The sequence below is a fragment of the Patella vulgata genome, chromosome 6 (genome assembly GCF_932274485.2).
Source record: "Patella vulgata chromosome 6, xgPatVulg1.2, whole genome shotgun sequence".
In the NCBI taxonomy this organism is placed as follows: Eukaryota; Metazoa; Mollusca; class Gastropoda; family Patellidae; genus Patella; species Patella vulgata.
The window spans coordinates 10,208,434-10,236,128 of NC_065884.2; the positions used below are offsets into that span (position 1 = coordinate 10,208,434).

At 35.9% G+C, this 27,695-nt stretch overlaps 1 protein-coding gene and 1 long non-coding RNA gene across 2 annotated transcripts in view; one reads left to right on the top strand and one right to left on the bottom strand.

Annotated features, from left to right (window-relative positions):
- Positions 1–10,676, top strand: part of LOC126825180 (uncharacterized) — a 32,955-nt gene extending 22,279 nt beyond the window's left edge. The window contains exons 2-4 of the long non-coding RNA XR_007681831.2: positions 1,308–1,400; positions 8,964–9,057; positions 9,917–10,676. This is a non-coding gene — a long non-coding RNA (uncharacterized LOC126825180). The remainder of the gene's footprint in view (positions 1–1,307; positions 1,401–8,963; positions 9,058–9,916) is intronic.
- A 2,917-nt stretch (positions 10,677–13,593) lies between these two features.
- Positions 13,594–27,550, bottom strand: LOC126825143 (rab5 GDP/GTP exchange factor). The gene is made up of 7 exons (XM_050554647.2): positions 27,457–27,550; positions 25,327–25,552; positions 22,938–23,047; positions 20,571–20,819; positions 19,527–19,754; positions 17,789–18,045; positions 13,594–16,922 (listed from the first exon to the last, which is right to left on the bottom strand). The coding sequence occupies exons 2-7, from the start codon at positions 25,542–25,544 to the stop codon at positions 16,452–16,454; spliced, it is 1,533 nt and encodes a 510-aa protein (XP_050410604.1). The 5' UTR covers positions 25,545–25,552; positions 27,457–27,550; the 3' UTR covers positions 13,594–16,451.
- Between the last annotated feature and the right edge of the window lie 145 nt (positions 27,551–27,695).

Here is a 27,695-nt window from a genome sequence, read left to right on the forward strand (position 1 = left end):
TTTTAATGTGTGAACTTTACCTTTGTTATGGGAATTTGTTTGCATGATAATATTAATAAACTTTCTGATATTTTGAACTGATTATTCTTTTATATCTAATGTGACGGTATTCACACTATTTCAATTTTTATTGTTTCTAGATTTCCATGTAAGTTGAAAATATTAAGGAATCATCTGCGTATTGATAGGTGATTTTCAAAATAGTCTAACTGCATGCTTCGGGCAATTTTCGTCTCCTTTTTTCTTTTATTTGGTGTCCTATGTCCAGCCCCCGGATCGCAACCCATTTCCCCACAAGAATTAAAATAAATAAATATAAATATCGGATCATCAATTTCAGAAGGTATTTAACTAAGAGTACAGGGGCCTACATGTTGACTATAGTTTGGTTGTTGGACTTTCTTATACACGCAGTTCGGGACAGAATGTCCAGAAATCCGACTGCGTAGGCAGGCTATATACTTATTTCTTCAGGTTAATATCTTCCAACATTCTACCAGACAAGACGATTATCCATTTCATGATTAAATCATGAATGAAAGTTGAGCAGCAAATCATATCCTAATCCAATAAATATCGCAGGCTAGCGATGGCATCGAGGGTTGATTATGGTCTGGATCAGTTAATTAATGTCTAATTTATATTTTAGATAACATTTCAGGCCAAAAGAAAGACCTGCAATAGGCAGATTTAGCTCTTGTATAATGTATATTTAAATAATCAATTTGAGTTCATTATAGCGTGGATTAGAATCTCCTTAAATACTAAAATTTGAGTTCATTATAGCGTGGATTAGAATCTCCTTCGGTGTTAAAAATCAATTTCAGTTAATTATAAAGTGGTTTACAATGTTAAAAATAAATTTGAGTTAATTATAAAGTTGATTAAGGCGTTGAAAATTTGATATTGACCGAAAAATACTAATGACAATAAGCGGCTTTATGTTTTAGAATATTGTCCCCTAATTAGATACAAATTTAAATACTTCTTTTGTTTTTGTCTTATTTAAATTTAATTGTGAAATACTGATATGTCATGAACTTTGACCTATGAGTCTTGGCTTCCTGAATATTACGTATTAATATATAATACCTATATTAGATCAAGGTGTGGGATAATATAAACAAATTTTACGAATCAGGATGTCTTTAAAAAAAAAACAACATTTTTTTAACGTTGTAAACTAAACTGACATGCATTTGAATATTTGACAGTTTTATTTGCTAGACTTCTAACATCAACAAATTGTTAAATATATCTTATGTGTATATAAGCCAGTCATATTCAGTTTTTATTCATTGTTACAGTGTCTTGGACCAGGGCTTGTTGTAATAAGTAAACAGTCTACTTTCACGTTTGTCTGAACCTCCTGACTTTCGTATATTTCAAAGACCTTTAGAGTAAGTTTTATTTTTCTATAATTTCCGTTGACTTCTTTCTGTGTTTTTGTAAATATCAATTTAACGACTATTGGGGGGTTTACGTCCGCTTTCAACTAGAGTGATATTGAGACTAGAAAATATAAACGCTGTATATAGAGAGAGAAGTGGGGTTTAACGTCCAATCGACACAAACTAGGTCATTTCGGGACTAACATATGGTTTTAACTTTATTTCAATAATTCGCTTACCGTAAGGGTCTTTACCAGTGGGAGGAAACCGGAGGACCCGGAGAAAACCCACGAGGTTAGACAGGCGACCCTACTCCTTGTCACGTACAACCGGGATTTCGAAACCAAAACGTTGTATAAATTCTCTATATTTCATTCTACCACCCGATACCACTTATTATATTATTGTATGAATAATAATATATATATATCTAGTAAACAAGAGTATAATTCCTTCATGCGCCCCTTGGAACAATTTTAAATAAACAAAATAAGAAATAAAGTTCATTGATGACTGTTTTAATCAATCGATATAGTGTTTAATGATATTATAAATACTAGGTATACATCTATATAAACAAGGATATATTGTATAAATAATAATAAATGATAGTGTATCTATAACGATATTATATAATAATATGGTAAACTAGATATACATATAATTTATATAAACAAGGGTATATTGTATAAATAATAATAAATGATATTTTTAGTGATATCTATAACGATATCATAAATAACATATTGTAAACTATATAAGGTAAATGTATATAAACAAGAGTATATATATAATAATTAATGATATCAAAATAGAAATAAAGGTCTAGGGGCATGTTTCACGAAATTTTAACTAAGATAAAATCCAAATTTTAGTAATTTGATTGGATAATATTACTATGATTTTAGGGCATAGCCAATCAAAATTGAAGTATCTACTAAAATTTGGATTATATCTTTATAGATTTCGAGAAACAGGGTCCAGGAGAATATTTTGTAAAAGATAAAATATCACATGTAGAATATATCTTCCGTTAGTTCTGATAAGTACAATATAATAATTATTTAAATACATTAACCAAATATACACCATTTCTATGTTATATTTCTTATCCATGATTTATCTTGTTTTTAAAAAAATAATTCTAACAGAAGATGACGTCATGTTATATAAATTACTTTTCAAGCATATAAAATATAAATACGATGTTTATAATTTTCTAGTTCTCGAGGATTTTTTGTAGCTGGACAATATTTTCAATTTTATTGACAACAATATTTTGACCATTAAAACTTCTGCAATAATCCAACATTTCGTTTCATCCTAGATTATCACCATTTCTTTAATAATTGTCTCAGAAAGAACTTAGTATTTTATTGAAAACAGTGTAAATTAGATTGGTCATATATAATAATTTATAACCCAACATTACTTTATTAATGAATAACTTTAGTTTATCTAGGGTTGGACAATAATTTCATCAATATATATATATATATATATATATATATATTATCAACGGTGTTTTTTTACGTACACACCGGATCTCAGTTTTTCGCCCCAAACGAACAACAATACGTTGTTCCTTGCCAGGTCCTCCGTCCTACACCACTGACGCGCCTGAACCACGCTGGAAAATCTCGATAAACTTTCTCGGCTAACGCAGGAATTGAACATGGATCACTCCAGGTTAGCGAGTCAACGTAACCAAACTTTCTTGGCTAACGCAGAGATTGAACATGGAACACTTCAGGTTAGCGAGTCAACATCGTACTCACTGAGCCACTGTGGATACCCATGCATTGAAGGATCGACAGGACAAAAGTGAAGGAACTATTTTTGTTATAGTGGCTGACTCGGTATATTATAACTATCGGCTAACACGACTTAAATTGTATAAACGATGCACAACTATCGACTAACCCGACTTAAATTGTATAAAAGATACAAATCTATCGGCTAACATGACTTAAATTGTATAAAAGATACAAATCTATCGGCTAACATGACTTAAATTGTATAAAAGATACAAATCTATCGGCTAACATGACTTAAATTGTATAAAAGATACAAATCTATCGGCTAACATGACTTAAATTGTATAAAAGATACAAATCTATCGGCTAACATGACTTAAATTGTATAAAAGATACAAATCTATCGGCTAGCATGACTTAAATTGTATAAAAGATACACAACTATCGGCTAAAAGTACTTCAATTGTATAAAAGATACACAACTATCGTCTAACCTTAATTATAGAGTATAAAAGATACACAGCTATCGGCTAACATCACTTTTAAAAAAATCTATCGGCTAACCTTACTTAAATTGTAAAAAAGAAACAAATCTATTGGCTAATCTTACTTAAATTGTACTAAAGATATATATCTATCGGCTAACATGACTTAAAAGCAAAACTATCGGCTAACATTACTTAAATTGTAAATAGAGACAAATCTATCAGCTAATCTTACATAAAATATGCACATAATAGATGCCAATCTATCCGCTAATCTCACTTAAAAGTGTACATAAAAGATACAAAACTGTACAGTTAACACCACTTTCAGAGAATCCAGATTAACTTCCTATTGACGGAAAAGGTGTTAACCTACACTAATACGGTATATTCCAAAAAATTAGTTGGTCGAGTTCCCGTATTTTCTTTCATATATCGCAATATATTCCATAACTGATCCTGACATAGCTATAGATAAAAGTATACAACACATTTATTATTTATTTTGTAATTAGTAATTAGTAATCAGCCAACTATATCTAGCCAGTAATTAGTAAATACCACCAACCAAGTAGATCTAGCCAGTATTCAGAAGAAAACATAGAGTACTGACCATTTGAATAAGTCACTGCAGATATGACAATATACCAATTTAAAAATACAAAGCTTAAGTCTATAATATAAACAGATAGAACAACCAGAAGCCACTTTTCATTTACTAGTAGTATACCGATGACAATAAATTTTATATATCACCAATCGAAACATGATAATAATAAACTCAGAAATTTGGATTCCATTTCTGCATTTCACGGTTTAGGACAATTTTCAATTACATACATTTACAAATATTTTAACTAGAATATAAATTTAGGCTGCAAATTGGATTGTAATTTTTCTAAGGTAGCTATGATGTGTGGTAATCTTGGTCTGGACAGAGCCCGGACGCTGGTGCAGGTTCTCCAGAGGGGCCTTAATTGGACGACTTTAGCTTGGGCCATAATTTGTCCAAATAAAAAACCCAAGCTGAAGACGTCCGACTGTGGAGTCGTGTGGCAGTTCTCACGGACTTCGGGAGCCATGAATTGAAATTTAGACATGTATTCGGGGCTGGCAGTAAACTCCAGGCCTTTTCTGAATGTGGACATCCCGAAGTCAATGAAACGAACATCGAAACCATCTAGATCCACCAGGATGTTGTCAGCTTTAACATCATTATGGATAACGTGGCAGCTGTGGATGTTATATAGCGCCTTGCTGATATTTAAGCAAATTGTTATCCATGAATGAGCTGACAGATCACCATGGCTTTTCAAGATGGTCTCGATGCTTCCCGATCCGAAAAACTCCTGCACCAGCGAAAAGTCATTCTCATCGATGGTTGATGTCATGATTCCATGAAAGGTTGGCGTTACTCCCTTTCCGTGTAACAGGGTTACGATCCGAGCTTCATGTTCAACAAATTCCCAGCAGACGTTTACGTTGAAGAAATCTTTTACAACAATCTGCTTTGATGTTTTTAGCAAGCGTCCTAGATACACCACACCATAACTACCTCTCCCGATCTCTTTAAACGATTCGTCTTCGTTCTTGGTAAACACGATGTCCTTTGATCGGATGGAGGGCACAAAAACAGAATCCAAGTCTTCAGGTAAATCATTTGAAGCTTTATATCCAGATGGTAAGAAGGGCGAATGTCTTGGGTCGTATCCGAACATGTCCATCATGACATCTTGGTTCATGCTGAAATTCCCCAAACTGTCAATATATACCAGACTGGCGATATCAAAGTTTTCTTTCAAACTACCGTTCAATAGATTGTCCTCTACGATGGCATCTTCTTCTTGCTGACGACTTTCTTCCTCGGTCTTCTTGACAAAATATGCTGGATCTAGTAAAGTAGCTGAACTAGTTAGTTGAACTGTAGGTTCAACACCAAGTACAAAATATAACCTTGCTTTACGTATTTTGTGTGAAAAAGCGATACTCATCATCGGTACTGGGCAGCTGTGTTGCATCCTATTTGGTATGTCGGAAGCTCTTCCAGAAAGTGTAGCCGAATGATTTTCAAGCTGTAAGTAAGACCTAAACACATTCTTAAAATAAATCACGCTGGAAAATGATGTCACTTCTCCAGCTGCGGAATTGATGGCCCGTTTTGTTCGACCTCTTATATTTGTGTTTAAGGAGCAAGCTCCACTCTCTGGTGATGTTGACTTCTTTGTCATGTTTAAATTGTTGGTGGTTAACGGACCTGGAACCTGTGAAGAAACATCTTGGACATCTTGTGTTGTTTGGACTTGACATGATTTAACCACAGTTTCATATTGAGTCGCGTTTGCAATAAGAGTTGGTGCAACTTGAACAAAGGCTTCCGTGTATTCTGGTACAGCTTGGACAGATGTACTAGTTAATTGTGGTGCAGTTTGGACAAAGGCTTCCATGCATCCTGGTACAGCTTGAACTGAAGTACTAGTTAATTGTGATTCAGCTTGAACAAAGGCTTCCACGCATTCTGGTACAGCTTGAACTGATGTACTGATTAATTGTGGTGCAGCTTGTGTGATAGCATCTGTGCTCTCTGGTGTAACTGTCTGGCACCCAAAAGTGGTTTGATAACTTTCAGTCTGACAGATCATATCACGGTACATAACTGGATCAACAGTTTGAGTTGCCATGGATGGTGGGAACAAATCATCGATAATTTCTTTATGTTGTCTAATATTTTCCAGCAACGTCCTGGTATTAATCTTTGATTTCTCTCCATTTTTCTTGGTAACAAGAACTTCTATTTTTATATTATGGTTATTGTTAAGGAGTTTTGATAGTAGTATTTCCAGATCGCTGATGGTAGCATGGTCATCGGTTTGTGTACAAGCTGTAGTAGTCTTAGGTTTATGAGTTTTCAATGGAATAAGGCAAAATTTTTGTTGGGGTTCACATCCTTTTAACCAAACAGATTTTAAGGGATCGGTCAGACCATTTCCTTGTTTCCATGATTCTTCCTCCGTAAAATTATACCCACCAACGATATTCCTGGAAGATAAAAAACAAAAAGAGATTGAGTTACTAGTTCTTTTATTTATACACTTCTGATCTGAACATTCAAGTTTCACATTACATTAATAGCATTTTGTCTTATTTAATCTAGCTAAAGCGATGGGGCCTACATCAAATGTTGCATCTATCTAGACTTATTTTATAAAAAAAATGTTAAATTTTCCCGGGACCATCATTAAGTAATGACATCTGATTTGTGTGTCATACTTACTTCCCCTTAATAGTTAATTACATTAGCATTATTATCGTTGTGAGTTGTTCGAATTTTAGAAACTATAATTTTACCTTTGAAAATCACGACCCGCTATTTTCAGTGAGACTCTTCGAGTATTTAATAGTCGTAATTCTTGCTTACAAAGCTGCAATGAATAAAATAAAACAATCCATTATATGAGAGGACTTCACTTTTCGCGGGTGCACTAGTCCGCCGCTATAAGAAATATTACTATCAATATATGGGTATCAATAAACCTAACCCTAACCCAAATCTAACCCTAATAATAGATATCGATGGACTAATGAACCCTAACCCAACCCTAGTGAGCGGACTAGTGAGCATTTCCCATTATTATGATTACCATTATTTAACGACTACACAGTTTTACACATTATTTACATTATAACTTTTAAGTTAATATTAATAATGTAGGCCTAGGCTAATTAATTGTTTGGTTTTCGTTAGCCTATAATAAATCTTGTCGTTACCGTAGCCTAGGACTATTACGACTGGCAGTAGGAGAGGAGAGGTAGTAAAAATCTACGCCGTGCAACTACTGTCAATCGGGTATCAGTTTAGCAGTTTTACATTCGATTTGGGCCTGATCTTATATTTAAAAGAACGTGTTGTCACAGGTCAAATTAAGCTAGGTCTACGTCTCTAGGCCTAATCATCCTGTCAATCAAACTCCAAAGACAAACATTATTATTTTCATATTATTACCTAGAGTGTAACTAAACTTGTTGTATGTAAGGTAGCAAAGTCCTGACTAGGCCTAGACTGACGGCTTCATTCTTCATATTTTGTTGTGCATGAAATGACGAACTTACCTCAAGAGCAGATGAAAAGAACTTGTGAAATAATGATCGTCTTCCTTCACTGGCTTCAGTTGCCAAATCATTTTGCTGAGAATCAGATGGATTATTCGGATGAATAATGTTGGCGATGCTGTTGTTATCTTCCGGTTTACTTACGCTGTGATCAAACGTTTCCGCGGATAACATAACCATCTTTAAAGTATTGAAATTCTCCAAGATAACTTTGGAAAAGGCAATGATATCAAAGAGCTAAAGAGATGCACACTAATCTCCTTGACTTCTAAAATCTCCAAGGATTTTGTAGCTAGGCCGTGACGTTGTCAAGGCCTGGCGTCACATATTCAATTATGACGTCATTTTATTATTTCTCGCATTCTCCCAAGCAGAGTTGTCTTCCCTTGCAGTTCACACACTTGCATGGGGTTTATTTTCTCCGCCCATCCCTTCATTAAAAAAACATCTATTGTTGGCTATGTCAATTCTTATTGTTTCTAGATTTCAATGTAAGGCGAGAATAAGAAGAAGAAGGAAGAATCTGTGTATCTTTATTCGTGATTTTCAAAATAACTGCTTCGGGCAATTTTCGTCCCGTTTTTTTGTTTTTGTTTGGGGTCCTATCCCCCCGGATCTCAACCCTTTTCCCTACAAGAATTAAAATAAATAAATAAAAATATCGGAACCATCAATTTCAGAAGGCATATCTAAGAGTATAGGGGCCTACATGTTGTCTATAGTTTGGTTGTTGGACTTTCTTATACACGCAGTCGGGGCAGAATGTCCAGAAATCAGACTGCGTAGGTTATACTTATTTCTTCAGGTTACTATCTTACAACATTCTACCAGACAAGGCGATCTCCTGCACAGAACGCACAAAATAAATAAATAAAAATATCGGAACCATCAATTTCAGAAGGAATTTAACTAAGAGTACAGGGGCCTACCTGTTGTCTATAATTTGGTTGTTGGACTTTCTTATACACGAAGTCGGGGCAGAATGTCCAGAAATCCGAAGTAGGCCTATGGCATTTTAGTTTGTTTATATTCAGAAGAGCCTGTCTGCCCATTGACAAGGATTTACCAGCTATTAAATTAATAAACCGTATTTTGTAGTTATAAACTATACGTTTGTGGCGTTCAGTTATTGATTTTCGGCGATTTTGGTTTTAAAATCAATGGCTTTGGGGTTAAACACCTTCAATTGAATAATAACGCTTTTTTGTTTGTTTCTTTTATAGTTAAAACACGATTGACATCCTTAATACCTAAAGATGAAGACGACGATGGTATTTTGTTTGTTTGTAACCGTCTCCATGGTTATAGCAGATAATGGTGAGTGAACAAACTTGGTGTGTCAGTTTGAAATATAAATGATCAAAATATACTCAAAGTAATCACAAGGTCTACTTACTTCTTCATTAAAGATACATTATGTCAGAGATAAATCTGTTTATCGCAGGTCTTCATTTTGGCTTCAAATGTTATATACACTATTATTTAGACATTTATTTAATGGCAAGCCGATAATCAACTCTCTAGGCATCAGATGGCGGTTATTTTAAACGGATTGAAACACAGTTGCCATTTAATGATTTAATTTAAAAATGGATAAAGTACCGTGGTAACGACAATAAACAGTCTATGTCATGTCTTGTCAAAACTTCAAACAGTGACAAAGTCTCTCAGAAAAAAGTAATTTGAATGTAATTTTCAATATAATCATTTTGCATTATCTATTTTTGAACTATTATAACAAGAGCGGACATCTCGTTATCTAAATCTTACATAATAGTGATAATTTGAAGTATTATTATTACACATTTCTATAGCGCACAACTGCCGCATAACACATTTCTATAGCGCACAGCTGCCACATTACACATTTTTATAGCGCACAGCTGCCACATTACACATTTCTATAGCGCACAGATGCCACATTACACATTTCTATAGCGCACAGATGCCATATTACACATTTTTATAGCGCACAGCTGCCACATTACACATTTCTATTACGCACAGATGCCACATAAATGTGCTCATGTGCGCTTTACAAAGACATATTATAGAGCTGCCCCGGCAAAATCTCCCCTCATAGCACATTGAGTGACATATGCCCCTATTCATTATCCTGGTTGGTTCAGAACAGTAGAACGTTAAACCTCATTTAATTTTATTTCTTGTTTTACAGGTTACTATGTTCAAGATAATCCCAATTTGTATCAACATGAATCATATAAAGTTGCACCAATACAGAAATCCAAACACGTGGTAATCAAGCCCTGTCTGGATTATGGATTATTCGAAGATCCTAACGACTGTGGTGCTTTCTTCCAATGTTCGCCAGCAGGTTTGGTTCGTATCAAGTGTGCGAAAGGAAACCTTTACGACAGAAATATTAAAAGATGCAACTCCAAGGAATTTGTGCCGTGTTACAGCGGCGTCAGTTGTCCACGTCCATTTGGTGTTTACCCTAATCCAAGATTCTGTAACAAATTCCTGAATTGTTTCGCGAATATCCCCTACATTCAAGCTTGTCCAGCTGGTCTGGTGTTTAATGCTATTGCTCCTGGTAAAGGTTTCTGTGATTACCCTAAAAATGTCAATTGTGAAGATAACAAGATCGCTGTAATCAAAGTCCACAAACCAGTCATCGTTAAACACCCAGTCCACACCCCGGTTGAGCAACCACTCCACATCCTGGTTGTTAAACAGCAAAACGATAACAAACCTGTCATCGTTAAACACCCAGTCTCCAACCCAGTTGTACAGCCAATATACACCCCAGTTGTTAAGGAGACAGTCTACACTCCCTCTAGATACGATAGCGATGATTCCAAATAATTTCATTTGTTAATATTTTTAATTTATTAAGGAATTGTTTCTCACTCGCCGTAGCTATTACTCTACAAAATACAGCGACCATACCAAATTTTGTTATCTAAACAGTAGGACGTTGACCCCCATTTCATTTCATTTCATTTCTGAAATTTTTATCACAATGTATTTTTTCTAGTTTTATATTTGTACTCTTTAGATTACCCAGAGTTTATCGTGGAGTTTATCTCCATTTTACTAACATACAAAACAACATAATGATAATTAATTGTCAACCTACTGGATCAAGTACAAATAAATAATAGCATTAAAGATGTATATGTAAGAGCTAAATCTGCCTATTGCAGGTCTTTCTTTTTGCTTCAAATGTTATATAAACTATTATTTTTACATTATTGGCTTGTCACGAGAATAAATGTTTAAAAACATTTATTCTCGTGACAAGCCTATAATCAAAATTTGGTTATTTAAACATTTAGTCTCGTGATTCAAAATCTGGTATTTATGAAGTTATTTTAAGTTCAAGAACAAACTTTCTCTTTGACAGACAAATATTCACAGCTTTTAATGTCATCATAAATAAAACCTAAACTTTATACATGGATGTTTGCTCTGTATTTTCTGTAAAATTCTATTTTGATGTCATAATATTTAAAACTTAATTTATTATATGCATGTATGTTCACTTTGTATTTCGTCCAACGAAGTCCTGGGCTTGTGGTAGGCCCGTGGTTGTGAACATGATATCAGTGGCGGCGTCAGTCGCCGGTGGAAGGAGGGGTAAAGCTGGGGCTAAGTCCAAGGTTAAGGGGGCAAAGGCGCGAGCTTCAACAAGGGGTATGGGGGCCTTCCCCAGAAATTTGTGAAAAATTGAATGCTGGAAATGCAGTCTGGTAGTATTTCTGGCCCTGATCCTCCAGATAAATAGATCTGACCAGATACCGCCTGACGTCAAATCACTAGTTTATCCGACCAGAGAGGAAAGTGTCAAACGAATGGACTTATGAACCTCAACTTGTCGTCGAGATAAATACTGCCCTACAAAAGAGAAAGGTAGTATCTGCAAAATCGTCATTTTGAGAAAATCGACTTTAAAGTTTGTCACTTTCCTGCACTCATAGTTTTCAACAAATTAATGAGATTTTTTGAACTTAAGAAAATATTTTGGTTCTCTTTCGATATAACTTGTCGATTTTCATATATTTCTTTGTGCGACTGAGATAAAGCAGATACTGCGCATTTTATGACTCTGGACCATTTCCGGTGCCCATTGTAAAACCAAGGTGAAAAGCAGTATCTACATATACTCACTAATTGTTTCTGTGATGTACTGGCAGTTTACAAACTGCATATTTAAGCATAAATATTGTTCCAGACATTTCCATATTCAGTTGAGTCTAAACACTTGACATAATTGCTATTTTTCTCCTTAGTTATACCAGGGCAATTTACATTTACTTTCAACGCCTCGTCTTGGTGTTTCAAGGAGAACGGCAGTATCTACTCTTACTGCTTTTCTCCTTGGTTATAGCAGGGCAATTTCCATTTACTGCCATTTACTGGGTTGTCATAGGTTTAAGGAGAACGGCAGTATTACACTTACTGCGTTTCTCCTTCGTTATACCAGGGCAATTTACATTTACTGCCCAAATTGACACTATATTTCTTTGCCTAATGTAGATACAGGAATGAAAATTTTTACATGTGATAAAACAGTTACTGTTGATCACAACGATACCAAAACGTATTTTGACCAAAAGTGTAGATACTGCCTTCTTCCTTTGCATGGCAGAATAGAGCTTACCAGATATTGCCCACGTCAAATCACTAGTTTATTCGACCAGAGAGGAAAGTGTCAAACGAACGGAGTGAGTGAATCAAAGTGAATGCATATTTTCGCGACGATATTTTGAGAAATAGACTGCTGGAAATGCAGCCTGGCAGTATTTCAGACACTGGTCTCCGTGATAAACAGAGCTGACCAGATACTGTCTGTCGCCAAATCACTAGCTTATCCGAACAGAGAGGGAGATGTCAAACGAATGAACGGAGTGAGTGAATCAAAGTGAATAAATAGTCTTGCCGCGTTGAACCTATACCTCAAAACTTTGAGAATCGTAAAAAGGACTTCTCAAGTGGTTCACATGTTATTGTTTATAGTAGGTTTACAACAGGATGGGTTCGGTAAGAAATCACTCGGACCCTACAATATGCAAGATTATGACCGGTTGTAGTGAAAGGTCGCGTCAGGGGTCATACGAGCGGCTTTTGACACTATGACGTCAGACATTGATTAATCAATCAGTGTTGACGTCTCTAGTGGGTAACCCACAGATACGTGCATGACAGCCAAGATTTAGCTCCTTTAAATCAGATGTGTTGTAGGGGCGGGGATTATTTATTGGTCTACTCCATGGATCTCTTATATCTTTATAGGACATCAAAAGTTTACTGTTCACAATTCTAATTCCCACATTACCGATAACTCAATCATCTGAGGCTTGTAACCTCCACTCAAGTAATTGTGTGCTGGGGTGTGTTTATGAGTGGGGTGGGGACTGTAGAGAACCTAGAGAAAGAACATGGGTTTAGCAGTGGGAAGAAACTGGAAAACCCACAATCATCAAATCAGTAAACAAGCAGCATCAATAAAAATATACAATATTAACTGAAACTGATGGCATTTGCGTACTATAAAATGTATCAAGACCAACTGAATGATGGTATTTTCTTACCAGAGAAAGGTGGAAAATGAATGGGTGATATTGAGCATCTATTGGGGCAGGTGGAAAATGAAATTGATGGTATTTATCATCTACACGGGGAGGTGGAAAATGAAATTGATTGTATATATGATCTACACAGGCAGGTGGAAAATGAAAAGGGTGTATTGGGCCAGGTGGAAATGGGTGGAATCTATCATCTTTTGGGACAGGTAGAAAAGGGTGGAATTATTCATCTATAAGGGCAGGTGGAAAATGGGATTCATCATCTAAAGGTGTCATATTTCAAATATAAATAAATAGATGATAAAGATTTAACAATTTTATTTTCACTGCGATAAATATTTACAATACAATCATAGAATATAAACAAATAGAGTTGTCATGGTAACAATAGACAATAAACAGGGTAGAGAACTCTACATCTAATTTGTTCAAATACACTTATATATATATATATATATATATATTCTTTGAACTTCATAGTAAACTCTTCCTAATTGATTTTTACTAACTTCCCAATACCAGGTATTTTATTTTGATGTCTGTGTTTATCAATCAATCAATTTGTTCATCTACACCCTTCAGGTAATGGATTAAAGTCTACATGATATTCAAAATAACAATAAAAAAGATAGGTTGCCAGGCAACAAAACATACGCTCACAGCAGCTAAGTCCTCCGAGCAGTCAACAAGGGTTGTCCCATATTTTTTCTTTTGTCAGTAATTAAAACATTTACTACACTCTAAATTCTGATTACAAGTAACAACCCATTAAGTAATTATCAGAAGGAATTTTGTTGCCAGACGGACACAACGACAATATATGACCACATTTCAATGTGGGCGTATAAAAATCCAAATCACTTTTGTAGCAAGGGTTATTTTATAATTTTGTGTAAATTGTGATGATTAAAACATACAAGTAAAAATATATGTGTTAGAAAAATGTTACTAAAGCTTTAAGCAGTGACAAGCATCAGACACATTCAAACAGGTACAAATTTCACACAATCTGATTAAAATACAGATCTATATTTCGTTTCGTTTTTTTATACTTTCGATGGCCTACACTACATGAAGTTTTGACCGGTTGTAGTGGAAGGTCGTGTTAAGGGTCATACGAGTGGCTTTTGACCCTATGACGTCAGACTGTGATTAATCAATCATCGTTAACGTTTCTAGTGGCTTACCCACAGTTCCGTGCACCGCATGCCAAGAACTCGCCGTAACAGATCGTTTTATTGGCTAATCCCTCACATCAACCAGAAGGCAGATTATATAATAACTCTTCCAGATCCTAGTGTTGTGAAGTAAAACGAAATTTTGAACTATAATAACCGAAACAAAATAGAGAGAGAGAGAGAAATGGGGTTTAACGTCCACTCGACACAACTAGGTCATTTCGGGACTAACATATGGTTTATTTTTATTTCAATAATTCGCTTGCGCATAGGGGTCTTTAGCAGTGGGAGGAAACCGGAGGACCCGGAGAAAACCCACGAGGTTGGACAGGCGACCCTACTCCTTGTCACGTACAACCGGGGATTCGAAACCACGCCAGTCGACTCAATGACAGACTTTATGATACAGCGAGGTGCTAACCATTCGGAAATCCAACCCCCCTGAAACAAAATAGGATCTGTGTTTTAATCAGATTGAATTTCACATTGCATAACATTTCTAGGGGCTTTCTACATCTGTATTTCGTTATATTAAAGCAAGAAGGAAATATTCATTAATAATTACTTTTAATTTAAAGTCCATCTCAACATATATGTGGCATACAAATCCTCAAATAAATTGGAACACATTTTCTTAGACATAAAATCATGAACTCCTGAACTTACTGTTAGCAGTGCATTAAATATGATCCTGCATGTAAGCCTAGTTATCCTAACATCTGATATCACTTCCAGGTTATATGGGAAGTTCACATGTCTTGCTTACTTATCCTAACATCTGATATCACTTCTAGGTTATGTGGGAAGTTCACATAGCTTGCCTAGTTATCCGAACATCTGATATCACTTCTAGGTTATGTGGGAAGTTCACATAGCTTGCCTAGTTATCCTAACATCTGATATCACTTCCAGGTTATATGGGAAGTTCACATAGCTTGCTTACTTATCCTAACATCTGATATCACTTCTAGGTTATGTGGGAAGTGCACATACTTTTGTATATAAATATTATCATTATGGATTTCAACAACGTTTTAAAAATATATTAAAATTATTTATACAGAACTATACTAACACCTAGGAAAATTATATGTTCAACATCCCACTCTAAGATCTGGGCAAATGAAATTAAATGAGTTAAACGACCTACTCTAAGACCTAGTTATGATATCCATTCAATTAATTATATCATGAATAAAAGAATATTACTATTTACTAACTGAAACAATCATTGATTATTCTATACAAATTTTATAAATGCATTAGTTCTCTGGCAAACAGCCAATACATTATGTTTGGTTTAATGTTCGAAAGCAAGACTTTAAGTAATGCCCGAATGTTGTTTCATTATATTAGGCAGTCTTGCTTGAAACCATTAAACAACTTAATATACAGACACTATCCCAGACATGCATTTCAATGAAATTGTCCAATATTTCATCTAATGTAAGTAATGTGCGATTGGCATGTTGCCAGTACCTTTATTTTATATAATTTGACCTTTTGTATTTGGAAATGACCTCCTGACCCGACCCGACCTGACCTCAAGCGGCCTGAATATAGCCAACAGCTATAATATCACCTCATGATATCACTATGTGTAAGACATCAGTAGGGATAAAAAGTCAAATTTATAGGTATGGGCGTGTCAGGAGTTGCTTATAGCAATGGCAATGCATAGCAGCTGATCAGTTTGGGCTGCAGTTAGACTAGGTCACATTACTTAAATTGGTAAATTCAATGAAAAAACATACTGATTTATTGGTAAAATAAAATATTGCTGAAACACATGATGTGGATATAAAGTTGATTTCTGGGTCTAGTTCATGTTTTTTATAACAAAATTGGAATGATATTGACTCCCAGTGTTTTTTAAAAGAAAATAATAAATAAACCGGTATCCCTCTCCCAACAAAATTACTAATAAATAATTTCTATTCATAATAAATATAATGAAAAAATAGAAAAATAATCTCTCAAATCAATCTGTTACAGGTAAATCATTGCACGCAGTGTTAGTTATCTGCCCTTGGGACACCTGTTCTTCTTGTGTTGAGGAGTTAGTATCAAGGGGAGTAACTTGTTGGGGAAGAAGCGGAGAAGGGAGATTTAGGTTTTTTGTATCCTCTGTCTCATCCAGATCAACTTTTGTTTTTCTTGGCTTTATTTTAAGCGGATTATTTTCAACTACTCTGTGGATTTCACGGATAAAATCATCTTTGAATTCCACCATGTCTTGTTGAAGTTGGAGGGTTTCTGCCATCATTTTTTCTTGTCTTGTTCTCATATCGGACAGTGAACGTAAATTCTCATGCATTAAACGTAGTCCTTCACACATATACTGATTGTCATTAGACGGAGTTAACTCCCCTGACATGTATCGATCGTATTCTTGTTGAGATAAACTCAGTGATTCAGCTGTTAGATTTTGTATAAAGTTGACAACACAACACTGTAAGTAGAAATATGATAAAAACAATGATAATTCAGGAGCATGTTCAGGAATTAGAGTGGGGGAGAGACAATGTAAAGTTTGGCGTGAGATCTGGGAGATATACGATAATTTTATAAATTAAGAAGCTCAAAGACACTTTTTCTGCTTATTTAGGTGCAAGAGAGAGAGAGAAATGGGGTTTAAAGTCCACTCATCACAAACTAGGTCATTTTGGGACTAACATATGGTTCAATTTTATTTCAATATTAGGCCACACAACTCCCCCACCCGCCCAACATTCTGGCTCTCAAATGAAATGAAATGAAATGGGGTTTAACGTCCTACTGTTCTGCTCCTATACTGGGCTAATGAAGACGGGCATACGCCATACAGTGTGCTATGAGGGGAATTTTGCCCGGGTTCTCAAGCAATCACACAAGACACAGTGATGAAGAAGGACAGTTTCTTAAGCATGATCATTTTCTAGAATTTTTCAACAGAGAAAACTTGAGATCACTTTCGACCATGGACTACAGATCTACTTACAGTACTGTAATTGCAATTCCATAGACCTGACTGTGTCCACCCTGTCCACAAAGCGACCATTTAATAGAGAGAGAGAGAGAGAGATTACCACCACCACACAAGCTAGGTCACTTTGGGACTAACATATGGTTCAATTTTATTTCAGTAATTCAAAACCGGATGACCCAGAGAAAACCCACATGGTTGGACAGGCAACCCTACTCTTTATCACATCCAAGCGGGGAATTGAAACCACGCCACTTGACTCAATTACAGACCTTATTCGTTACACCATCCAACCTACAGCAGCCATTTAAGAACAGGTACCAAAAAAGCAAAAAATCTAAAGTATTACGTACCAGATTAGTGAAATAATATCCAGCCTCTCCACTCATTAATCTACTGGGATTAGCAAAGCGTGTTATATACTGTATATTGGACTGTAATAACGGAGGATTAGCCTTCAATACAATATAGATTAATGCTGGTAGGAACTCATCAGCACTAGCAGGACCTTGTTTCGTTTGACGTAACGCCTCAAATATATGTTTACTGCACTTGACTACACTATCCAGTTTATCTTGGGTGGCTCGTTTAGAATCAAGTTCTATAATATCTAAAATAAAAACAAAACTTAGGTTTTAGTACGAGGGAAAACGGCGCCACTGTTCAATTTTATAACATCACAAGTAAGCTATTTCAACTTTTGAAATATTTTTAAAAGCAGAAATGTTGTTAATTTGTTGGATATGATTTTCAAGTACTTATACAGTTTTATTAATTTCACATTCACTTCTTTTGAAATAGGAGTATCAAACTTTAAGTGTTCCGTGCGGGCCTCAAGAGAGGGGGGTGTAGCCGAAGCGCCGCCCTGGGGCCCATAAGAGTCTATGGGGCCCATGAATATCAAAGTTCAAAATTGAAATGGGCAATTATGCATGAATTTTTGTATTGTTCCTTTGAAGCTCATACAAGTATGTACAAAAGTTTTCGCTTCATCGCAATCTGCTAGTGAATCATCTAGATATGACTAGTATTGGAAAGAAGCGGGTGCAGGGAGGCAATAAAGGTCTCGCCCCGGCAAATTTTTCTCCTCTCAAGGGCCCTGGTCCTGCAGCACAACACAAAATATTTTCTTTATTATTCGATCTCATTAGAAAGATAATTGAATGAACACACTTCTCATCGGTAAGAAGTGCAATGTTTGGGTTTTAAAATGTGTCTTTATTATTACCAACTGCCAGGGGATCTTTTACCTTAAGTTCAATGTGTACACTGGTGATCCTCAAGTCTTTCATTCTACGTGAATGATGAGGAACTAATTCCTTGTCAGCCTCCCTAACATAAAACGGCTGCGCTTGAAAAAAATCTGCAGGTTCTTCTCATCCCTATCCAAGACTTAAACTTAAACCCAAGACATACTAGTTTGGAGTCTAGTGCTCTGATTGCTAAAATACCACGTCCCGGCCCCGTATGAAAGTCAACATCCCTGGGATTATAAAAAAATCCTGAAGATCCTTCTCAGCCCATGCCTAACTCAGGTCATTCTAGTGCGTCGACCACACGCCTACTATGTCCAACCCCGACAACAGCTCAGGTCATTCTAGTGCACCGAACACTATGCCTCAACCCCAATGACAGCTCAGGTCATTCTAGTGCCCTGACCACTTGCCTACTATGCCTCAACCCCGACGACAGCTCGGGTCATCCTAGTGCGGCTACCACTAGCCTACTACATGTATGCCTCAACCCCGAAGACAGCTCAGGTCATTCTAGTGCACCGAACACTATGCCTCAACCCCATTGACAGCTCAGGTCCTTCTAGTGCCCTGACCACTTGCCTACTATGCCTCAACCCAAACCCCTACGACAGTTCAGGTCTTTCTAGTGCTCCGACCATTCGCCTACTATGCCTCAACCTTGACGACAGCTCAGGTCATTCTAGTGCGGCGACCATTCACCTACTATGCCTCAACCCCGACGACAGCTAAGGTCATTCTAGTGCGCCGACCACTCGCCTACTATGCCTAAACCCCAACCCTGAGAATAACTCAACTCTATATAAAAAATATAAGTATTATTAATGAATTTATATACCTGTTATAGCTTTATCTACCTCAAGTCGTATATCAGGATCATTCTCATTAATTAATGCTTCGAGTTGTTGGGCCGTCACCCAATGTAAACTACGTATCTTAGCTTGCAGCTCCAGGTCTCGTTCTTCATCATTAATTGTAGGCGGACAGAAAATGTAGCGGTATAATCGGGTTAATATATATCTCTCTGTATAATCCATTACCTTCTCAATAGTTTCATGACTTAGACCTGTTGACAACATAAAAATAATATATCATGACATAAACATGTCGTCAACATAACATAATATACCTGTCGACAACATAACATAATATACCATGACTTAAACCTGTCGTCAACATAACATAATATATCATGACTTAAACATGTCGACAAGATAAAATGGACAAAATTTAATATCACGATTTAAAATGAAATGAACTGAGGTTTAAAGGAAATTTTTGCCCCGACAGCGACAATATGGCCTACTCTGATTTCGAATTCCAACTGTCTAGAGTTCTTTTACATGCTGGGGGGTTGGATGGCTGAATGATTAGCAATTGCGCATTTTATCATAAGGTCTGTCTCATTGAGTTGACTGGCGTGGTTTCGATTCCTCGGTTATACATGACAAGGAGTAAGGTCGCCTGTCCAACCTCGTGAGCTCAAGACCCCTACGTGCAAACGAATTGTTGAAATAAAATTGAACCATGTGTTACTCCCGAAATGACCTAGTTTGTGTCAAGTGGACTATAAACTCTCTCTCTCTCTCTCTCTCTCTCTCTCTCTCTCTCTCACACACACACACACCAGCACACCCATGTGTATGCGGGACCTGATTTTTTGGTATCATCCGCCAGCTAGACAATGTTCCTGGCTCCACTGACAAGACGAAATCATGCTGAAAATCCTGATGTGCATTGTCAGCCAACACTGGTATAGAACCCATGGGACCTCCTAGTTAGTGAGCCAGTACTTTAATCACTGAGGTACCTAGAGAACAAACAACATGTAGCATTCAGATAGGGGTATAATAATTATAAACTGAAGTATTAATTAACTGACCTTTAAAGAGAGATGCAGAGAGAAGTTTATCATTTAGAGATTGATAAAAATCCTGAACCAGATTTGAAACTTCAATAACGTCTTCATATGGGGGCACTTTCTCTATGAAAGTTCGAACATTTTTGGATATTTCCAGTGCAGCAGGTTTACGGAGGGTTTTCAGAAACTCCATAAATTCATGTCCAATTTTCTGACTTTCTATACTCGATCTACGAGTTTCTTTCTTTATAGTAGTTGATTGATCTGAATCTGAAAAATATCAAATATTGAAAACATATGAAGGGAATTAACTCTTCCATCTACTTCTATTATCTCCCCTTACACCATAAAAGACAAGCCTAAAATTTCATAATGACCTAAATTCTATATTAACAGTTTAAAATCAAAATGTTTTGAAAACTTAGGCAGTAAGATTATTTTGCGCTTGATTCATGTAAATAATGACTACCCCATTTCCCTGAAAAATATTACAAGAAGTGATCCTTTTGTAGCTCGGTGTCAAAACCTGCCGAAACTACTGCTCCCTAGTAACCATTCCACAGCAATTGACGGAATGACACAGCGATTTGAGTTTGTCTAGGGAGCAGTACTTTCAGACAGAACAACTAGTAAGGTTTAAGGCTGATTAATAATGTATGGTCGTTCAGATGGGACGGAAAACTGGGGTTCCATGTACACATTGGCATACACATGTACATGTAAAAGTTTCTTTGGCAGTTGGAATTCAATATATTATAGAGTATGCTTTAGTGCCGCTGTCCGGACACAATTTCCCTTATATCACACTGTATATGCCCATCTTCATTAGCCCATTTCTTTAAGACACCGGGACAATGCATCATATTCTCATTGGTGTTTTAAAATATAAGCCAAATGCAATGAAAGGCAGATTTTTTTTTATGTGTTAAACAGGAAGAATTTATTTTTTTACAGTTCTTCCATCTAGGAAGAAATTACGTAAAGTAGTGTATTCTATTTTTCGTAAAAGTTGCTCTTAAACCCTACATGTTGTAACTTTGAACACAATGTGTAAACTTCAACATATTTATAGCAGGTATGAGGTTTTAGTCAAACTAGGTGGGTTGTATCATAAGGTCTGTCATTGAGTCAACTGGCATACTTTCGATACCCTGGTTGTACGTGACAAGGTGTAGGGTCACCTGTCCAACCTTGTGGGTTTTCTCTGGGTCCTCGGCATACGTAACTAACATACGAAAATTAATTGGTGGCTAGCTTTTTTTTTCGCACTTATACAGTGAATGGCCATTTTGCTCAGTAATCCCAGCCAGAATTTGGCTATTTTCTAAATTTGCGTTAAAGTTTAAAATATTTGTTTTAGAACTGAAACACATTAACTATTAGTCAATCCCAACGCTAAAAACATCAACAGAATTGATTGTGTATATCTGAAATAGACCCGACCGACGCACAAAATAGTGCAATATGGCGGCCTCTATGAACAACCCTCGCAGAGGCTGTCATTGAAGACAACGTCAATTCTATGAGTTGTAGATGTTATTTTTGTGAAAAATCATTGGAAGAAAAGAGAACATGTTGGGACTGTACGAATTATATAGTCTTTATGGGTGCAACGGACACAATGCTGAAGATAAACCTATTGTTTACAATGTTGACCTCTTGACCCATTGACGCCAATGTCATGATCTGTGATGTGTAGATCACGTGATATGGATATCATGGCTACTGACTGTGTCTGAGATACTTCTCCGCAGGTAGCGTGTCTCAGATGTTCAGAATGGGTCCTCGGGTTTCCTCCCACTGCTAAAGACCCCTTCCTGCAAGCGAATTATTGAAATAAAATTGAAAAATGTTAGTCCCGAAATTGCCTAGTACATGTTGTATGTGTCCAGTGGATGTCAAACCCCATTTCTCTCTCTTTTTAGTCAAACTGAAATGAGGCTTTATGTCCTACTCTTCTGTACTAACAGAGCTAATTAATAAGGGCATGGGGGGGATTTTGCCTGGACAGCGGCCTACTTTTATTTCCATTTCAAACTGTCAGTAGGGACCTCGTTTTTTTTCGTTCCATTCATACAAGCAAACAGTTTCGTTTTTCAGTCCTGAACATCCCGAATTGACAGAATTGCAGTCGAGTGGTGTGAAATCAAGTCCTGTCACAGTTCTGTCAGTCCCGACAACGGAGGTGGTGTGAGTAGAATCGTGACGTAATTGACCAAACGCATTTGTTTTAGCTGTGATGGTTGGTTGAGATATTTTGTTATGCAGTCGACGTATGCGTTGTATTCTGAACTCCTCCTTTTCATTTGAATGTTAATATTTTGGGGATTGAGAGAATTATATTCAGGAACATCCCATCTTCTGACAGGTGACAGTGACAATATTTACCTTTTGCTGTTGTTTTACGGAAAATGGCTTTTACTGTATTTGCTCTTTTGTTACTTTGTTGAGTTTTCTTCTCAGCAAATTTACTAAACGATGTTGGTAAATCTACTTTCCTGAAAGACAAATATTAGAATATTACCTAAAAAATTAATTAAAATACAAGTAAAGATGAATCATGTAAAAGCTAAATCCACACAATGCAAGTCTTTCTTTGGCCACAAATGTTATATAAACTATTAATTAGACATTTATTTACATAAGCCCATAATCCCATTAGACCACACAACAACCCAACCCAACAAGAAACAGTTTCCCATAAAAATTGTGTTCTGTTATTAAGAAACAGAAAGAAGAAACCTCTAATAAAATTGTGTGTGATAAAACCATATGAAAATGTAACATTTAGTAAGTTAGAAAAAAAAATATTAATAATAAATGTAGCAAATCAAATTTTCATATAAAAAGAGTAAAACAATAAATCAATATTATTGTCCTAAACCTACAGATGTATACAATGTATATGTAGAGACGTTCAGTAATCATTACAGATGTTCTGTTCAAGTCTGTTGAGCATAACCAATTGACTGATAGTTGAATATATTAATAATACAGTCAATAGTTCGAAAATTATCTTAATTGAAATATATAAATCTGGATTCATTAATGGGAGTCGGTGCATCTCTTTTACACATGGTCACATGTCATTTCAAGCTAATTTGCCAGAGTGAGAGAGAGAGAAATGAGGTTTAACGTCCACGTGATTCCAACTAGGTCATGGCTCAATTTTATTTCAATAATTCACTTGTACGCAGGGGTCTTTAGCAGTGGAAGGAAACCGGAGGACCCGGAAAAAACCCAAGAGGTTGGACAACGAGGGAATCAAAACCACGCCAGGTGACCCAATAACAGATCTTATGATACAGCGCGCACGTGCTAACCATTCGACCATCCAACCCCCCTAATTTGCCAGAGCGGTTTGCATTGTTACTTAAAAGTATCAAAGTGTCACTGCTAGGAATTTTCTTGTAAATAATTCTAGGAGTAGGATTTTTTACACAATGCCTTTGCCTTTTTCGACTGTGATGCCCTGATACATACATATATGGTTTCATTACAGAACTGACCAGCATTTCTTTTTTAAAACGTTTTACCTTTATTTCTAAACTAGAAGAATGCCCGGCTTCGCTCGGGGGTCATAACCCCGGAAGTGGTAGACTAACGCCACCTGGCCTATGTTACTCCCTGGTCCGAGCTACCCCTATGCCCCAAATTTCAGACTCGGGGCAGACCTAGTGTAGCCGCCAACCCCGAACAGACAGACAAACAGACAGACAAACGACAGTCACAAATATTAGTATAGAAGATAGATATGAATTTTGTTACAATATGTTACATATCGCTACTTTATATTGTATTTATTGAATGAATTTTGAAAATTGATTATGACTACCAATGGCTTTTATTGTTGTATAACAATAACATACATGTAAGGGCATACAAAAAAATATTACGGTTCTCAGACAATCATTCCGAAAAATCTGATACAGGAGTGATTTTTTTGTTTTCGTGTTTTTATCTTATTAAAGATCAATACTGGGCTAAATGACGTCTCATACATTACGTTTCAAGGCACTGCATGTATCTTATGTTAAGGAAGTTATGAATATCCAGTTTCGAGGCACCAAAAGTGTCTTATCATTTTATTGAATGTTTGATTATCCAGTTTCAAGGCACCACATGTATCTTATCATGTTATTCAATGTTTGATTATCCAGTTTCAAGGCACCACATTGTATCTAATCATGTTATTGAAGTTATGATTATCCAGTTTCAAGGCACCACATGTATCTTATTATGTTATTGAAGTTATGATTATCCAGTTTCAAGGCACCACATGTATCTTATCATGTTATTGAATGTTTGATTATCCAGTTTCAAGGCACCACATGTATCTTATCATGTTATTGAATGTATGATTATCCAGTTTCAAGGCACCACATGTATCTTATCATGTTATTGAATGTATGATTATCCAGTTTCAAGGCACCACATGTATCTTATGTTATTGAATTTATGATTATCCAGTTTCATTTACGATTGTCAATAACATTGATTAGGGTTGCATATTTAATAATTGATCCTACATTATATTTCCAGACTCATGTGTTAATTACTATGTGTGGTAATTACTATTACCGTTTTTATTTTTCAAAATAAAAACATGTTATGCAGCTCTTCTTAAGTAAAGTATCTCAAAACCAGAAATTTGTTTATATAGTCTAAGTCTAAGCTTAATTTGTTCAAATCAAAATGAGATCTATTTCTTGTAACAAACATTTTAATAAATTTAAACTCATAGCATCGCTTCAAGAGAAAATATCTGAAAACTCACTTTTTTGCTTCTTGCCGATGTGCATCATGCTGCATTTGGGCTTGACGAGCACTCTGATAGACTTCCCTGTAACATTTAGAACAGAATCCTTGCCAAGCAGGATTACCAAAGAAACCACAACCATTTTTACAGAGCAGATCATTTTCATGTAATTGGATCTTTTTTCCCTTCTTGTCATCTTTGGTCTCCTTGCTGGGATTTTCTGCTGAGCTCATCATGATGTTAGCTTCAAATATAAATGCATGTTGTGAATGATTATTTGAAATCAAAATGTCAATACTGTGTGTTGAGATTAAACAAATCTAAAAGTTTACCAGTACTGAATGGGCTATACTATATACCGGAAAACACCGGAAAACAACCGGAAAACTACCAGAAAACACCATGTTATACTGAATACTGGAAAACACCGGAAAACCACTAAATACCAGAAAACACACTAAATACCGAAAACCACCCTAAAAAGGTAACCCGGAGAAGGGCTATACCATAAACCGGAAACTAACCCTAACCCTAACCCAGGCACACAGAGGACCAGGCTCCCAGTTACCTATTTAGGGTGCCAGTCTCCGGGTTACCTATTTAGGGTATTTTCCGGTATTTACTGCGTTTTCCTGTATTTAGTGTTTTTCCGGTGTTTTCCGGTATTCAGTATAAAATGGTGTTTTCCGGTATATAGTATTGCCGATGAAATTTTAATGTGCATAAAGGGGTTTGATCATAAGATCTGTCATTGAGTCAAGTGGTGTGCTTTCGATTCACTGCTTGTGCATGGCAATGAGTAGGGTCACTTGTCCAACCTCATGGGTTTTTTCCAGGTCCTCCAGTTTCCTCCCACTCCTAAAGACCCTTATGCGCTAAGGAATTATTGAAATAAAATTAAACCAAATGTTAGTCCCAAAATGACCTATAATATATATCGGTTGTGTCGAGTGGACGTTAAATCCCATTTCTCTCTCCCCCTCTCTCTGAGTCTTTAAACTGCATTAAACTTGATTTTCGTATCCATCCCTCTGCCAACAACAATGATGACAGACACACCATGCAGTGTGTTATAGTAGAAGAACATTTTGTCCAGGCAGCTGTGGCACAGTCTATTCTTATTTCTGTTTAAACTGTCTGAGTATCTTTAATGTGTTGCCAATGGTACATATATTCACGACCAGGGCTGAGAGCAGTAAACTTATTAACTGTATATCAACGTATAGAAATGAAGTAATGTGGTAACAGTAACACTCTGTGCATAATCGGCTACAATATCATTATACAGACCCATGAATGGCCCTAATTTAAGCAAAATATCATTCAGAGACCACAGTGCCACTGTCTTTTTAGTTACATCTGCCGGATCGCACTTTTCAAGTCGAAATAACTTGGTTTCCTGTCTCTTAATCACGGATCAAGATCGAAGGCACCAAATCTGAATTGTTTTTAAATGTTTTCCCATCAAAATGCCACAAAAATCCTGGATTTGGAGTCCAGAATAAAAATAATGACCAAGAATAAGTTTTTTTTTTACTCAATGAAATAGGTTGGGTACAAAAATGACCATGTTTTAAGAGCTTTGATAATTAACTTATGTAAAAATTTTACTAAAATCTTACATTATAGTATTAGTAGAGACATTTTGAATATACTATTTAGGCCTATAGTCAATATACTTACATTATATGAAAACACGTTTCTAAGAAAATGTGTCAGATATTATAGGAGTAATCAGTATACATATGTAACATTTACAAAAAAGGTAAATATGAGTCGACATATATTTTAATTAATAGATTGTTTTACTCAAGAACAATATAAATATAGCACAGGTAAGACTATTATTATAGTATTAAAAAACGGAAATTAAATATGTTCAACATTATGTTTAACTTCTTTCACTCAATTGCACCCGATCTGTTATCAGCTGTTGTCCCTTTAAGTGCAGTCGTGGAGTAAGTTTTATGGTGGTGACATTTGGCTTTCCTTGTTTACAAAATCGAAACTCATTCCATTTCAATATCAAATTTCCTCGTTAACAACATCGACATATATGTTCGCTTATATAACATTATTAACGAGTCGTCTCTCAATATATTTCAGCAAAAGACAAGAACTAATATTAACTTATGCTATTATACTAACCTTTGGTCTAATATTTGAAATATTCTCTATAAAAATTTAATCAATTCATTGTCTTGTGATCAACACATCGTCCATCTCGACTCATGACCTTGATGTAGAGTTAGCTTGACTATTTTCGTATTTGACCCATTTGTTAAATAACGGGCTAAAATGGAAAATTTTGAATATTAGCAGACGTATTATTGCTTGAAGATTGAAATTAATAAAATATTGTATCATATTACAGCGTATTCAAGCAG

Coding starts and splice junctions, on each gene's coding strand:
- LOC126825143 (XM_050554647.2), bottom strand. CDS start 25,544: ATGATGAGCTCAGCAGAAAATCCCAGCAAGGAGACCAAAGATGACAAG. Junction 19,755..20,570: donor CTCTGCATCTCTCTTTAAAG/GTCAGTTAATTA, acceptor TGTTGTCAACAG/GTCTAAGTCATGAAACTATT. Junction 16,923..17,788: donor GATATTATTTCACTAATCTG/GTACGTAATACT, acceptor TTCTACTTACAG/TGTTGTGTTGTCAACTTTAT.